The sequence below is a fragment of the Erinaceus europaeus genome, chromosome 7, assembly GCF_950295315.1.
Source record: "Erinaceus europaeus chromosome 7, mEriEur2.1, whole genome shotgun sequence".
In the NCBI taxonomy this organism is placed as follows: Eukaryota; Metazoa; Chordata; class Mammalia; order Eulipotyphla; family Erinaceidae; genus Erinaceus; species Erinaceus europaeus.
The window spans coordinates 112,523,896-112,540,190 of record NC_080168.1 but is presented as its reverse complement, the minus strand read 5'-3'; the positions used below and the strand labels follow the sequence as shown (position 1 = coordinate 112,540,190).

General features: G+C 50.4%; 1 protein-coding gene across 1 annotated transcript; it reads right to left on the bottom strand.

The window, feature by feature from the left end:
• Nucleotides 1-338: 338 nt before the first annotated feature.
• Nucleotides 339-15,950, bottom strand: KRT82 (keratin 82). Its single transcript, XM_060195314.1, has 9 exons — nucleotides 15,466-15,950; nucleotides 13,624-13,832; nucleotides 10,504-10,564; nucleotides 9,940-10,035; nucleotides 8,881-9,045; nucleotides 5,790-5,915; nucleotides 2,165-2,385; nucleotides 1,929-1,960; nucleotides 339-1,475 (listed from the first exon to the last, which is right to left on the bottom strand). Exons 1-9 carry the CDS (start codon nucleotides 15,868-15,870, stop codon nucleotides 1,234-1,236), a joined length of 1,557 nt encoding a protein of 518 aa, XP_060051297.1. The 5' UTR covers nucleotides 15,871-15,950; the 3' UTR covers nucleotides 339-1,233.
• Between the last annotated feature and the right edge of the window lie 345 nt (nucleotides 15,951-16,295).

The following is a 16,295-nucleotide window of genomic DNA, read 5'->3' as shown; positions in this document are numbered from 1 at the left end:
CTTTTTAAAATTTTTAATAACTTTAAAAAATTATTTTTATTTATTTATTGGGTAGAGACAGCCGGAAACCAAGAGGGAAGGGAGTGATAGAGATGGAGAGAGACAGAGAGACACCTGCAGCACTGCTTCACCACTTGCAGAGTTTTCCCCCTGCAGGTGGGGACCAGGGGCTCAAACCCGGGTTTTTACATATTGTAACATGTGCTCTCAACCAGGTGCACTGCCACCTGAACCTTCCATTTTCCATTCTTAAATCCCACCCTAGCTCTCAAAGGTCCCTCACGCTCACCCCTCCCCACCTCTTTGAGTTCCACGGAGCCTACAAATAGTCCAGATGCTCATGGCCTGTGAACAGTTTATTGGGAACAAACACTCTCCGAAGCTCATAGAAACCCAGAGTCCTGGGTGGGTAGGGCTTTAGCTCAGCATCCCTCATACTCTCAGCAGTAAGGCTGAGCTTCTAGTAGGCTGGGCAGCCCTATTTCACCACAGTTAGGAGGACAGTTCAATTCAAACCCAAAGCAAGAGAGAAGGGGGAATGAGCAGGGGAGGGTGGTTATGTACAGGAGTTGGGGGTGGGGCTTGATTCTATTGAGTCAGTAATGTCAGCTTTGACTGTCCCTTTGTCCATGTCCCCTTGCTGTTGTTCTGGTTATTTCCCTGACACCAGTTGCCAATACAAGCACAAAATAAAGACTGTTTTTGCAGAGTGAGAATTCAGTGTGCCTGGGGAGGTTGCAATGTCTCCTTTGGAGATATGCAAGAGTGCATATTTTAGGGGGGTGTTAAACTGCCTTTTCTAGGGTGCATGAAAGCTGGAGGTGAAAGATGGAGGGGCAGTGACTTTATGGGACAACTTCTAGGGGACAATCCACAAAGCAGAGCTGTGCCCTGTCACTTGACCTTCTTATCCCAGGAGCAGTGGGTGGGGACTGTTGCCATTGTCTTGGTCACACTCTGGGGTCTGAATGTCAGTAGCCTGGAAACATAGGTTCTGTGCACTCTTTCTCTGCACCCCACCCTCAGCCTGAACACCTAGCTTTGGGTCTGCACACAGCTAAGTGAATGATAATTTTTGAAGGGGCAGCTCCCGGTGAAAAGCTGAGGGAAGCCTGCAGTCAGTACAGGGAGGCAGGGCTTCAGAATAATAATCTTGCCTTTAGCCCTGGAGGTGCAGAGCCAGGTTGGCGGTGGGTGCCCTGTGCCCCAGGGGCTTCCGGACTCTGGGCCTTGCTAACACTTGTGGCAGGAGGAGCCGCCCCCACTCCCAAGCTTCATACTGGAGCTCCGCCCACTCCCACTGGCCAGCAACCCCTGGGGCTCCCAGGGGATGTAGAGTTCACTGGTGCCCACGATGCTGCAGCCCCCACTGCTTTTGAGGGTGCTGGTGGCCCCCGGGCAGTACTCAGTCCTCAGCATGGGCGTGCTGACCACACAGGGCTCATATAGGACGGCACCTTTGGAGCTGCTTATGGCTGTGGGAATAGGAGGGGTGGCTCAGGGTTACGAAGGACACAGCTCCAAGAACACCCCGACTCCTCAGCCTAGTTCTAAGGACACCCCACCCCATCAGCCAGCCTCACATCTCCCACGCAGTCAGAGTGCTAAACTGTTCCTCACACGTTTCACTTTCCTCGGGTCCTCAGCAAGGCCAGCACTGCTCGCTGCTTTGCCCTTTCTGTCTCCGCTTATCTGCCTCTAGCTCCCAGTCCTCTTTCTCTAGAGCAGCCCTCCTGGCTGGTATAGTTCCTCAGCTTCTGGGCCCTGAGGTCCTGAGGCCAGGCTCCTATTAGCCCTAGTTCTTCCTCCCAAGTCCTGGGAGGAACAGCTCCATCAGCCTTCCCCCACCCCTAGACAGAACACCTCCTCTAAGATGGGGGAGCAGTACCCCCAGCCCCCAGAACCTTTGAGAGTGCTCAAGTACTCACAGATATTCACAGGTCCAACGCCTTCACATAACCTAGAGGGGTGGGGTAGGAAAAAGGAGACAAGGTAACTGTACCAAAGAGAAAGAGGCTGACTCCCACGAAGCACCCCCTTCTCCTGCCTGCCCCTGTACCCCATGCTATTTGTGATGGAAACTAGCTGTGGGACAGGCAGTCCCAGTAGTAGCCTGAGGGCAGGAGGCATCCACACCATGCCCTTCCCCGCCTCGCCCGCACACCTGTGCTCCTCGCCCTCCAGCAGGCGCCGGTAGGTGGCGATCTCGATGTCCAGGCCCAGCTTGGAGTTCATCACCTCCTGGTACTCCTTGAGCAGGCAGGCCATGTCCTGCTTGGCCTTCTGCAGGGCCTCCTCCAGCCCTGCCAGCTTGCACTTGGCATCACTGAGGGCGGCCTCACCCTGCCGCTCTGCCTCGGTAATGGCACCCTCCAGCTTGCAGCGCTGGGGACAGGGCAGAGACAGACACTTTGAGGGCGGGGCTGGTAGGACACAACCCAGTAGGGGACACATGTTAGCATGCACAAGGACCTGGGTTCAAACCCCAGTCCCCCTCTGCAGGGGAAACCTTCACTAGTGGTGAAACAGTGCTGCAGGTGTCTCTCTTCCTTTCCCCTTCTCCCTCTCTCTATTTCTCTCTGTTTCTTTCAGAAAAGAAAAAAAAAAAAACAGAAAAAAAAAACACACCAGAATCATATTGGTAGAGTCATTATGCTGGCAATGAATTCTAGCGATAACTTGTTAACCCTGGTAGCCATAAGGAAAAAAAAAGGCACTATGAACATTTCTGGAATTCTAGAATGACTCTCAAAGAAGCAGAGGGAGCATGATCATTGTGAGATAAAAAGAAACTCTGTGCCCCAATGCCCATGTTCAACGGGGAAGCAATTACAGAAGTCAGACCTTCCACCTTCTGCAACTCACAATGACCTTGGGTCCATACTCCCAGAGGGATAAAGAATGGCAAAGCTATCAGGAGAGAGGATGGGATATAGAGATCTGGTGATGGGAATTGTGTGGAGTTGTACCTCTCCTATTCTACGGTTTTGTTAATGTCTCCCTTTTAAAATAAATTAAAAAAAATAATGAGAGGGGGGAAACAGTATAATGGTTATGCAAACAGACTCTCATGCCTCAGGCTCCTAAGTCCCAGGTTCAATCCCCCTCACCACCATAAGCCAGAGCTGAGCAGTGCTCTGGTGTTTCTCTCTCTGTGTGTCTCTCTCTCTGCATCTTTCTCAAAAATAAAAAAAAAATGAAAAAAAAAGAATGAAAAAAAATCTCTGTGCTGTATGCTGTATGCTATTTTCTGGCCCCTACCCCCCCAGCCCAGTTCCTCCACCAGATCTGCTCAGACTCTTGTGATTTCTAAGAGATAGGCCCATAAGGATGAGCTTTTTTCACTAATATTTGGTCTATGTCTCTACTCCTGTCACTTCCTGGCCTAGGTTCTTTCTGGAGATTTATAGTTGCTGGCCTCCATTCCTGACACAACACACCTAAATCCTGGAGCATTTCTCAGGTCTTATTAGTGTTTCTTTTTTTTTTTTCAATATTTATTTTATTTATTTATTCCCTTTTGTTGCCCTTGTTGTTTTATTGTTGTAGTTATTATTGTTGTTGTCATTATTGGATAGGACAGAGAGAAATGGAGAGAGGAGGGGAAGACAGGGAGAGGGAGAGAAAGATAGACACCTGCAGACCTGCTTCACCGCTTGTGAAGCGACTCCCCTGCAGGTGGGGAATCAGGGCTCGAACCGGGATCCTCATGCTGGTCCTTGTGCTTTGCACCACCTGCGCTTAACCTGCTGTGCTACAGCCCAACTCCCTTAGTGTTTCTTTTTCTAATTAAAAAATATTTTTATTTATTTATTATTAGATAGAGACCGAATGAAATTGAGAGGAGAGGGGGAGATAGAGAAAGAGAGAGACAGAGACACCTGCAGCCCTGCCTGCTTCACCACTCTTGAAGATTTCCCTCTTGAACTCTGGTCCTTGCCCACTTATGTGAGTGCTTAACCAGATGTATCACTTCCTGGCCCCATTGTAGTATTTCTTAATGTCTAAGTTTTTTAAAAACCTTTTTTTTTTTAGTGGGAGCGAGACCAGGGCACTGCTCCATCAATGTGGTGCTGCAAGTTGGACCCAGTTTCTCATGTTTGCATTATATGTGTGATGCCAGCTGAGTCAGTCACCTGCCCCACTCCAGGCCATGTCTTTTGATTTAATGAGGTTAATCTTGGGGCTCCTGGATGGCACTTGGTCACCAGGTAGACCAAAGTTATGATTACAAGTTTTGAATTTTTCTTCGTGCCTCCTATTCTCCAGACATGGAGTTAACAGGAAAGCATGCTGATGTGAAGAAAATTCCATAAAATTCTCAAAATTAATATACCTAAAATAGACTTCCTAGCTTCTTCCAACATAAAGACTCCAAATTTCATCTGCTATATTTTTACCTTTAGATTCCTGACTATTAAACAACTTGCTCTGCTTTATATATTAATGCTTTTCAGCCACCAAGTTGCAGATGCTACCATGATGTCAACCTAACTTCCCTAGATAGACAGCCTCGGGAGCCTCACCTCCCTGGAGCCCTACCCAACTAGGGAATGATGTAAACAGGCTGGGGATATGGATTGACATGCCAATGCCACCATCCGGTGAAGAAGCAATTACAGAGGCTAGACCTCCTACTTTCTGCACTCCATAAAAATCTCTGTTCCATACTCCCAGAGGGATAAAGACTTGGGACCCTTCCAATGGGTGGGGATGGTATATGGAACTCTGGTGGTGAGGATTATATGGAATCGTACCCCCTTATCCCACAGTCTTGCTGATCATTGCTAAATCACATATACAAAATTCTCAAAATGCTTCAAAGAACTTTCAGGGTGGTGGACTTAGGTACGTATGAAGAGAGAGATGTGTCCATTGAGGGCCTGGAAGCTCTGAGCCCCTTCCCATGAGCCTTGCCCTTGCACCTGGCTGTTCACCTCTGCCTCCTTCACCTTCTTCTATAGCAGGCTGCTAAGCAGTAAGGAGACTGTTTTCCCAGGAACCACCACTCATGAAGATTCACTGAACCAGAGGAGGGCATGGTGAGAACTTCTGGTCTGTAGCTGACTGGCTTGCTGCACAGGAAACAACATGAATTTGTGATAGGTATCTGAAACTGAGCACAGCCTTGGAGCTCTGGGTCTCCAACCTATGTAATCTGTCTCCTATAGACAGTGTCATAAATGGAGTTAACCTGTAGGATACCCAGCTGGTGTCACAAAAATGGTCAGTGTGGAGGGCTCCCCACATGGGGTGCAGATGGGATGCTGTGAGTGCTGTGTGGTTATTGTGTGAGAGCAGAGGAGAAACCCAGGAGGAAGGCACGGTTCCTTTGCGTTTGCATTTTAGTTTGGGATTGTGACATCGGCTTCCTCTGTGTGGTTGGGACCAGTTCAGCTGTCTGTGACACCTCAAGGAACTCGTAGTTTCTTCTTAGGCACATGAAAATTATTTTCTGACACTAGTAGATTTGGGGAGGGGGGTATCTAGCTGATTTCCACTAGGAGAACAGAGTGAATCTGAGTTTAAGCTCCATAGAATTGCAGAATTTGGGGTTGGAAGGGACCATAGGGCCCACCTTTTCTATGATCCTATCCTGACTATTTTGCTTTTGACACCAGTAGGTAGCCTGGCCTCTGTAGGGGATGTCACCCCTTCCTCATGCTGCCCGCTACATGTGGCTGGCCAGCTCTCTGGCAGAAATTGCCTGCTCTCTGTATCACTGCCCTGTCCCAGCACTCACAGGCTGGGCCGGCTCTCAGAGCAAGGGGTCCCAGCCTCAGCCTCACCTGTGCCTTGACGTTCTCAATCTCCTGCTGCAGCCTTTGGATCAGCTTGGTCATTTCCAGGATCTCGTTCTTGCGGTTGCGGAGGTTGTCACAGTGGTTCCCGGCCGTCATCCTCAGCTCCTCATACTGTGGGAACAGACAGAGAGGTCTGGACCCTGGACACTAGCCCGGGTTACCTCCTAACCCTCTTCACTCAAGCCGAGTTGCCCCTTCCTTTCGGGACTGTGTGCTTTCTGGGTTCGGATACTTGCTCTGTACCCCACTTTTCCATTTCTCATCAATTTGGGGATGCTTTTTTTTGGGGGGGGGGAATTGCGCCTTATTCCTGCATCAGCCTTCAGTACTGGAGCCTTGAGCTCACAAATTCTCCCATCTCCAAGCTCTCCTCTGCTCTGCTTGGCTGTTCTGGGATTCATTCTTTGCACTAGGGTTTCCCAAGAAGTCCCTTCTTACTGTGTCCACTCATGTGGGCCTTGGAAGGTGGGTCTGTGCTGACCTTGAGCTAAACTACATAACAGGCCAGAGACTGGGGGCAGAAGACTTCTGCCCTCCAGAGGGACAGAACATTCCTACAACCTCCTTGAAAGTAAAACTGCCTCACTATTTTAATAAAACCAGCTTGGCACTTTGAATCTAATATCTAAACTGTGTGTGATAGATCGTATTCATAAATTAGAAAAAATATTAGCCAGCTTTAGATTCTCTGCAGGGAGTAGATGGGAGCTCTTTGCACAGATAACACATAACAAGATATAGACACCAAGGCCTCTCCTTAGATACTTGGTTACTGTGGGGAAACCTGTGGTTGTTTATTTGATATCTATTCTTCCCTCCTTCAAACAGATCTCTGCTTTTGTTAAAGTATCCACCTGTGCTGCCTCCCAGCCCCAGCTCCTAATGGTAGTGAGCCCAGGCTAGAGACAGATTCTCAGCCTTATTAGCGATGAGATTTATGGTTGTAGCTGGGGAGGGTTTCCACGAACGGTCTTTAAAGCTGGGTGTGACTCAGTTGGCAGGCGTCTCCTGCTCCCTGCTCTTTCTGTCTGGAACGAGCATCTGAAACCAGCTAGAGTCATAGTTTGAGGAATGAGATGACAAAGAGGATGAAAGCAATGTGTTGAGGATGGCTGCACCAAAAACTAGAAGGAGCCTGTGTTTCTGATGGTGACATGAGCCCTCAGCCCTAGCATCTCTGAACAGCGTCCGTCTGTCCTTTGAGTTATTTGAGAAAAAATTAAAATATGAATGCATCTATATACTTACATATTAATTTTCTGACCCTTGCATCAAAATACAACTTTGAAATGAGAGCTTTGTCTCTGGTTCTGACTTAAGGGGGGGGGGGACTGAGGTCCTTTCCTTAGAGCCCACCTGACTGAGAGAGGCCCAGGAGAGTCAATTGGTAGCAATTGGTAGTGACAGTTGGTGTCACTAGCCTAATACATTACTTGATTGCTACAGATCTCCAGAAAGTGAGCAAACTTTACTTAGGGTGCTCCCTGGACAGTGCTCTGGATGCCTTCAGAGAAGCCCAGAGCACTCAGTTGGCTCTGAACACACTACCACCTCTCCAGCCTCTCTGCCCCAGGACATTCAACACTCACACCTCATTGTCAAACCTCTGTGTCCTGGGTCCTGTCAGCCTGTCACATCTGGTCCCAGCTTTTGCTTTTTGAAATTGTACTTGGACCCAGGGTCCAGTGCAGTATTGCCTTGCTGTCAGGCTTGGCCTGCCTGACCCCCACAACCACTTCTAGCTGCCTTTATTCCTCCTTGGTTGGTTGCATATTTCTCTCCCCTCAGAACTCTCATCTCTTTGAGGACAGAGGTGGTCTGACTCTTAGTAACCTCTTGCTGGTAAACACTTCAGTACGGCCATTCTTTATTGGCTACCATATATTTCAATTTATTTCTCTTTTTAATAGAGACAGTAATCAGGAGAGGAGGGGCAGATAGAGAGGAAGAGAGAATGAGAGACACTTGCAGCACTACTACACCACTCCTGAAGCTTCCTCCATGCAGGTGGGCACCAGGGACCTAGAGTTGAATCCTTGCTCATTGTAACACATGTGCTCTATTGGGTACCACAGAAGCCCCCTCAACTTCCTTTTTTTCCTTCATTTCTTTCTTCTTTCCTTTCTTCTTTCTTTCCTTCCTTCCTTCCTTCCTATCTTTCTTTCTCACTCCCTCCCTCTCTTTCTTTCTCTCTCTCTCTTTCTTTCTTTCTTCTTGCTAGGGTATCACACATGTGCAATTTCATCTTCATTGCTCCTGGGCCAACTTTTTCATTCTTTTAAATATATGTCTGTGTGGAAAAAGTCCTAGAGTGTGTGGCAAGGCACACGCCCAACCTCCTGAGTTGTCTTCCAGCTTCTAATCACCCTACTTAAAACCACATCTTTACAGCACCCTCTGCACTTCCCCTGGGTATTTTTTCTCCACTTCATGTGTTGCAGAACTATAGCCGTGTGTCACCTGTCCCTCCCTGCCCCCCATTTCTACAATGGAGCTCACATGAAGGCAGGGGACAGCAGACCATGGTCTGTTCTGCCCTCTGCTTTGTGTCCAGCATCTAGAACAGTGATCTGTGATCCAGGCTGAATTAATGATGGAGGGAGAGAGTGAAGGAATGAATGCTGTGTGGTCCTTTCACACAGGGTTGACTGAAATGTTATTTGCTAAGTCAAATTGCTCTCAGGGACTCCCACTGCACTCCCAGCAAAGCCCTAATTAGGGGAGTCTGGGGCTCCCTTAATCACCATTTCTGCTCCTCTTTGAGGCACAGCTGCATGACATTAGCCTCCTCCCACACCCAGAAGCCCAGAGCCTTCCTGGCCGTCACTGCCAATTAGAACACCAAGAACAACACAGCTCAGAGGAACAATTGTCATGAGCCCTTGGGAGCATAAAGATGGGCCCACCCTGTGCCCCGGCCCCCCTTTGACAGTCCTGAACTGTCCCCTCTCCTGTGCTCTGAAGGGACTCAGCAGGAAGGGCAGAGGCTGAGGTTTGTGAGGCTCCCCTTATCTCCTCACTCTCCTCCTGTGGAGAGCGGGACTGGGTACCCAGCCTGCCCTGCCCAGGACCTCACCCGGCACTGGTACCAGGCCTCCGCTTCTGCTTTGCTGCGGCTGGCGATGTCATCGTATTGGGCCTTGACCTCAGCAATGATGCCCTCCATGTCTAGCTCCCGGCGGTTGTCCATCTTCACTATGACAGAGGTCTCTGAGATCTGAGACTGGAGCAGGCAGATCTCCTGGTGGATGGCAGGGGAGAGGGTGCGTCCTTTGAGAATGAGGTGGAGAGGGGAGGGGGAGACCCGAAAAGACCTACACAGGACTTTGTCTCAGCTGTCCCAGGCCTTCAGCCACCTGCTTTTCACCTGCCTTCTGCTCACAGTGACCCCTGAGACACAAGGTCTGTGGGATCTGAGTTCTGGGGCCCTCACTGCCTAGGAACCAGCCATTCCATGCTGATCAATTTGCTTTCCCCTTTCCTTTCCTTTCCTTTCCTTTCCTTTCCTTTCCTTTCCTTTCCTTTCCTTTCCTTTCCTTTCCTTTCCTCTCCTCTCCTCTCCTCTCCTCTCCTCTCCTCTCCTCTCCTCTCCTCTCCTCTCCTCTCCTTTCCTTTCCTTTCCTTTCCTTTCCTCTCTTCTCCTCTCCTCTCCTCTCCTCTCCCCTCCCCTCCCCTCCCCTCCCCTTCCCTCCCTCCCTCCCTCCCTTCCTTCCTTCCTTCCTTTATCTCTTTCTTTCTTTATCTCTTTTCTTTTCCATTATTTCTTTTTTCTCTCTTCCTTTCTTTCTCCTTCCTTTTAGTTTTTTTTTTTTTTTGTGGGCCTAGGGCCTGGTGCATGCATGACTTCACTGTTTTGAACAACATTTTCATACATCAATATACAGAGACAGATTGAGGGAGAGATACTACAGCACCAGAATTTCCCCCAGTGCCATGGTGCCTCCCATGTGATAATGGGGTTCAAACCTGGGCTGCCTCTACCCTGTTGAGCTGTCTCTCTAATCTTCATGTAGATTTCTTCCTGTGCTGCCTTTTCAGTTGATCTGCCCTGAAATGTTCCCCATGGGTAGGATGTTTCTGGCTCCATCAATTCCAATTCTAAGCCATCCATTGTGTGGGAATGTGAGCACTGTACCTCTTCATACAGGCCTTTCAGGAAGTCAATCTCCTGGACCAGAGCATCCACATTGGTCTCTAGGTCAGCTTTCATGAGAAAGGCAGTGTCCACATCCTACAGCAGAGCAGGGACAGAAGCACAGCTGCAGATGGGGGCATAACGAGGCAGCAGGTGACTAGTGGGGTCCCACCACCCTCCTTCAGGCCCATGTACATACAAAGGGGTGATTGACACCTGGGTGGGGCTCTCAGCTCACTCTGTGGCTGTCAGACCCTGTAGAGACTATCACCCCAGTCACCCCCTGCCAGGCCTAGAAGCAGAGCTCTTGTTTGGTTTATATTTGACATTAGTCACATCTCCAGCTTCCTGTGCAGGAAAAGACACCATCCTGAGCCAGCTCTGGCCCAAGTAAGCCAGGACATGACGGACAGGGCAAGGCTTTCTCACCCCCAGCTCAACAGGGAGCTGGGGAGACAGGGGCTGTTCTTCGAGGGTTAGGCAGGCAGCAGACAGCTGGGCACTGTCTAAGGCCTGTGTCCTGAGGCTTTGTGAGATAGCCCATGGCCCTCCACCCTCCCTCACCTTTTTCAAGGTCACGAACTCATTCTCAGCACATGGCCTCAGGGACAGCTCCTCTTCATATCTGTGGGGTGGGGAGGAGCTTGTGTTGAGAACATCCTGTAGAGTTTGGAAGGAGCTGGTCCTTGCCTGAGGGACCAGGTCTTTGGGAGCAAATCAATGTGGTACTGAGTGTCCTAGGAGTGGCCTAGTATAGTCCCTTGCTCTTGGCCAACTCAAGTTCCTCAAGCCACTCAAGACAGATTATTCTCACAGCCTTTCATTAGCAAGTCTGCCTCCTCTGGAGCTCCCCCAGCAGCCTGTTCCCTTGAGGAATCAACCTATGAAAGTCTTTTTTTTTTTTTGACTAGGCTTATCATTGGGGCTTGGTGCCTCAGACTCCACTGCTCCCAGTAGGCAATTTATGTTCCTTTTTCTTTCTTTTTGATAGATGGTGAGAAACCAAAAAATAGAGAGAGACACAGAGAAGATGAGACATCTGCAGCACTGCTTTACTGTTTATGAAGCTTTCCCGCTGCAGTTGGGGACCAAGGGTTTGAACCCAGGAACTTAAGCATGGCAAAGCATGCTCTCTGTGAGGTGTACTATGACCCAGTCATCCTTGGAAGGTACTTCTTGAGACTGTCTGCCTCCCCTTCCTGTTAAGGAAGTCCACTCTGTTAGCTTTTTTTTTCCCTGGGGGAGGAGGGGGTGGTGGTGGCTGTCTGTTGTGGACACCTTTCTGCCAGCTCTGAGGGTTGCCCACAGTCCCTGACACTGTGGCTGACCCTGTGCCCCTCCACACCAGGGCAGTCTCAAGCCTGCTTCCCGAGCTGAGGTGCAGAGGTAGCAATTACTCACTCTGTCAGACCCACATAGGTAAACCCCACTATTTCCTTGAGGTTCTGTTGGGGTGCCTCACCCACTCACTGCTCCCCAAGGCCACCGCCTTGGGTCAGTCTGGCCAGACTGACTCGATTTGACAAGCGACAGCGATTCATTAAAAAGCTTCTCCGAGCTTCCTGATGCCCAGCCTTCCTTCTCCCAGTGGGGCTCTGCTGCAGGGGTGTGCTGGACACTAGAGCTCTCTGCCTGGGATTGAACCCCAACTCTCTCGTGTGCTAGTCAAGTCACTGAAGAGAAGTGATTTGGCTTCTCTGACTTGGTCTCATAATCTGTACAATGAAGATGATGAGGTTCTATCTGCAGAAGTGCTGGAAGTTGTCCTATCCTTGAATTTCCATCTGCTAGCAGCTGACCAGTGCTCTGTAGGCACCAGGAACCTACCACACAATGTTTGCTTTTCCTGGAGCCGGGACACAGTGTGTCTGCTCTGAATGCAACCTTCTCCCGTTGCCCGACATTTGAAATCCAAGCCTCCATCTGATCTGTAACCCACACCTCCTGAGCCTCCTGTATCTCATTGCCAGGAAAAGCACTGCTTATGCTGGTAACACCTCCGCCCCACTGGTCATGTCTACTTCACAGTCCTCTCTCAGTGACCTCCTCACTGACTCTTCCTTGTCACCTGCCCCTCTCCTTTCTCCTTTTCCAGGCACTACTCTAGAATCCCCTTTGCATTTATTTATTTATTTTTAATGACATATTTGTGTGTGTATGTGTGTGTGGGTAGATTCAGGGCCTCACCTACATGCGATATGCTAAGCCATTTTCATTTTAGATAAAGAGAGAGGCAACACAGCACTGGACCACCCCCACATACTATATAGCACCTCCCACGTGGTGTTGGGACTCAAATCTGGCCGGGTGCATGCCCCCACCTCCCTGAATTCCCTTTCATAAGAAATAACGGGAATGAAATAGGTCATGGGACATGATGGCAGAGGACCTAGTGGGGGCTGTATTGTTATATGGAAAACTGGGAAATGTTTGTACAAACATTATGCATGTACAAACTATTGTATTTACTGTTGACTGTAAAACATTAATCTCCTAATAAGGAAAAAAATGCAAAAGGAAACAAAGAAATACAGCCTTCAAGACCCTGAGCAAATAGACCACTTCCAGGAAACCTTCCTGGGTGGCTTCTGTCTTCTTTCTCTAGAAGGTTCTCTCTGCTCACCTGTCCAACTCCGCACTGCTCATGTCTGCTGAGCTATGCCTCTGTCTGAGCATCTTGAAGGGGAAGAGATAGCTTCCTCCTTCTCTTGGGGATGTCCACTCTGCCAAGTATGGCAACTGGTACTGAGAAACCTCATGAGGAATATCTGAAGCCTGAGTGTCCCCCGTGTGACCCCATTCTACTGACACACTCCCTCCTGAACCCCAGCTCTCTGCTTAGCTGCACTTTTGCTAGTCAACAGCAATGTGCCTCTTTCCATGCTTTCCCACTGGCATGTGCCCCCATGGGATGCTGGGCTCATGCAGACCCATTGGGATCTGTGAAACAACTTATCTAGGCCTCCTTCTCCTGCAAGTCTAGGGCCTCCCAGCCTGCAAGCTCTTCACCAACATGCCTATCTACTGCTTCCTCCACCTGAGAGTCAGGCAGAGTTGCAACCAACAGGGCAAATCCAGCTGGTTGCTAAAACTTGACCCTGAAAACATAGAGAAGACCAGCAGAGGGAAGTGGATCAGGGCTCCATCTATGACAGGGGTCCAAAGAGAATGTAGAAATGTTAGCTGATGTGAAGCAAACACACTAAGGACTTGCAGGGAGGGAGTCAGGTGGAAGGAACAGAGGGAGCAGCAGCTTGTGGGGGAGAAAGTTTTGAGGGTCAGAAGCAGTTCATGACCTGCACAGGGACTCAAGACAAGGCAGAGCAGCTAGCCTGGAACTGAGCCACAGAGCACTGGAATGACCAGAGCAAGAACCTGTTTCACAGAGGTGAGAGGACAAGGGCTTCACATAGCTAGGTGTTGGGGAGGGAGATGGAGACAGACAGACACACACACACACACACACACACACACACACACACACACACACACACACACACACACACACACTCAGAACTTCTATTCTGCCAGGTGGGCAGTTCCCTAGATGCTCTGCCTGCCCTCTCCCACCTAATTCTTTCTATTTGTAGAGACAAATAGACACTCTAACCTCCCATTACTTAGCTGTGGAGAACTGGATGGATTACTTGTGACCCTCACAGGTGCGGGTGGGGGCAGACTCACTTCTTCTTGTAACCCTCCAGTGTACCCTGGAGGCTGCTGAGCTCTGCCTCCAGCCTGGCCCGGTCCCCAGCCACGCAGTTCAGCTGCCTGCGCAGGGCGCAGATGTAGGTCTCGAAGATGGGCTCCAGGTTGCTCTGGCAGCACCTCTGCTGCTGCACGAAGTTCCACTTGGTCTCAAGCAGCTTGTTCTTCTGTTCCAGGAAGCGCACCTGCAGCCAAGAAACAACTGTCTTCAGGGTGCAGGGGCTCTCAGTGTCTCGGCTTAACAAGCATAGAAAGTGGAGGGCCAGTTATGGGGAGTGAACTGGGTTTGCTATGCACAAGGGCTCTGGTTCCAGTCCTGGCTCCCCACTTGCAGAAAAAGCATTGTGAGTGGTGGAGCATTGCTGCAGGTGTCATCCTTCCTTCCTTCCTTAGAGACAGAGAGAAACTGAGGGGAGAGGGAGAGAGAAAGAGACAGACACCTGCAGCTCTACTTCACCACTTGTAAAGCTTTCCCCCTGTAGGTGGGGATCAGAATGGTTGGGGCAATGTGTCTTTGTCAGTCCGCATTGTAAGAGGGCAAGTGTGCTTAGTTAAGGGATGTGTGTAGATTAGCATCCGAGGCTGTGTGTTTCTGCTTCTCCCTGTGTGTGGGAGATTATAGGATCCTCATCTTCCACTTGGGGCTTGCACTTTTCCATGGAAAGTATTGCTGCAAGAGGCTTCTGCTCTGTCCACCTTCCAGCCTGCCTGCCTTTCTCAGACCTTGAGCAAGCCATCACCCCATCCTGTCAGGTTTCCTTTCTTCCTGAAGTTGCTACTTGGTGTTGTGTTATGGAGAGCTCACTGCCAATCTTCATACTGATTGAACCCTTGACCTGACTCTCAGGGGCCAGGTCTGTCCGTAGTTACAGCCCAGGGCCACGCAGGTCAAGGGGCTTGTGCTAACATCCCAGACCCTTCCCCCTGCTCTGTCACACCCTGCCCTGCTGTGTCCACAATGAGCTGCTGTCACAGCACTGTGGGAAACCGGGGCCCTAGCACCGTTTCTGTGATTTGGTTCAAAACTGAGATTAGGAGAAGCTGAGTGAGGTGACCCTTCATTCAACTAGTGGCTTGGTGAGTGGCTCACAGTCTCCAGGCCTCACCCTGGGGTCCTATGTTGTGACTAGTCTCAAGAGAGCTGTGAGGACAGTCCCACTGCCCCCTCATGCTGAATAGTCACTGCTGCGGGAGGCACCCAGCTCCTCACCCAGTGAGATGCAATCATGACTAGAATTCAATAGGCTTTAAAAATAAAACAGTATGTGTAGCAGTTCCTGGGGAGTAAAACGATCTCCTTCCACTCTCCCTTCCCCCTCTGCCCCATCCCCCTGCACCAGATAGCAGGGTTAGAGGCTAAGCAATTTGTCTCAGGACCTGTGGGCACATTCAGATGGGACTTTAGAGGGGCCAGGGGCCCTGCCAAGAGCTGGTCCAGTGTCTCTGATGACTTAAAGGTGAATTAGGACAATGGAACCTGAAGCTGGATGTCCAGAGACCTGACTATGCCCCTGAGCCCCTATGAAAATTGCTTGGCCTCAAACCCTGGTCAACCATGAGAGTCTCTTTGCATAACCATTATGCTACCTACCCCTGCCCTTGACTTTTTTTTTTTTTAGGTAGCTAGTGTGCAGAAATGGTTAACCATTTTAGATATGAGCACCTGTCAATGATGACTTGTCTAGGAGGGCAGGACAAGCCAGAGACTCAGCTATGACATCTCTGTGGCTGTCTCTTCTTGGTCCCCAGGATGAGGTGCCCTCCCACCCTGCACCCCTCTGCCCCCAGCCCTGGGCTGAACACTGCCCTCCCTCCTACCTTGTTGATAAAAGACACGAAGCGGTTGTTGAGGCACTTGATCTGATCCTTCTCATCTCTCTTCACTCTCTGCACGGTGGGGTCGATCTCCAGGTCCAGGGGCACCAACAGGCTCTCATTGATGGTGACAGGGGTGATGCAGGTGGAGGGCCCACAGGCAGGGCCCACTCTGTACCCAAAGCCGGGCAGCCCACACCTGGATGCCACCCGGGGCCTCCCAAAGCCCACATTGCATAAGCTCCGTGAGCCAAGGCAGCCCAGGGCTCGGAGGCCCCCGCCACCCCCAGGCCGGCAGGGCCCCTTGCTCACAGCGTAGTGGGTGACCGTCCTGGGGAGAACGGCTGAGCAGGAGCTGAAGTTCCGACTGCCACACCGGAAGCCCTGTGGGAAGGAACGGCACGACATGGCAGACGAGGGAGGGAGAGACACCACGGGCCCCGGCCAGGAGAAGGGGTGGCTGGAATGAACACAGCAGCAGGCCCACCATCCCCTTTTTATCCGGTGCTGGGTTGGAGAGCTGAGCTGGGTCAAACCCCAAATCACCATTAAATCAGCTTTATGAGCTTGGGATGTGGGCACCGGCCAAGCCCCAAGGTAGATAATTAGGGTAGCAAAGAACCAAGAGCAGGGGCCAAAGGCCAGTTCTGGCAGGGACCATAAAAATCATATTTGTCCCCCTTCCTTGTTCACGGGGGTGATGAAAGGGCCCAGCCAGATACATTTGGAGGATAGAGTGGCTCAGCCTCATGGAAACGCTCGACCGGACCTGCCAATATACACGGATATCTTTGCCCACCCTGTCCAACGCTTGACGTCTCGTCACCCAATCT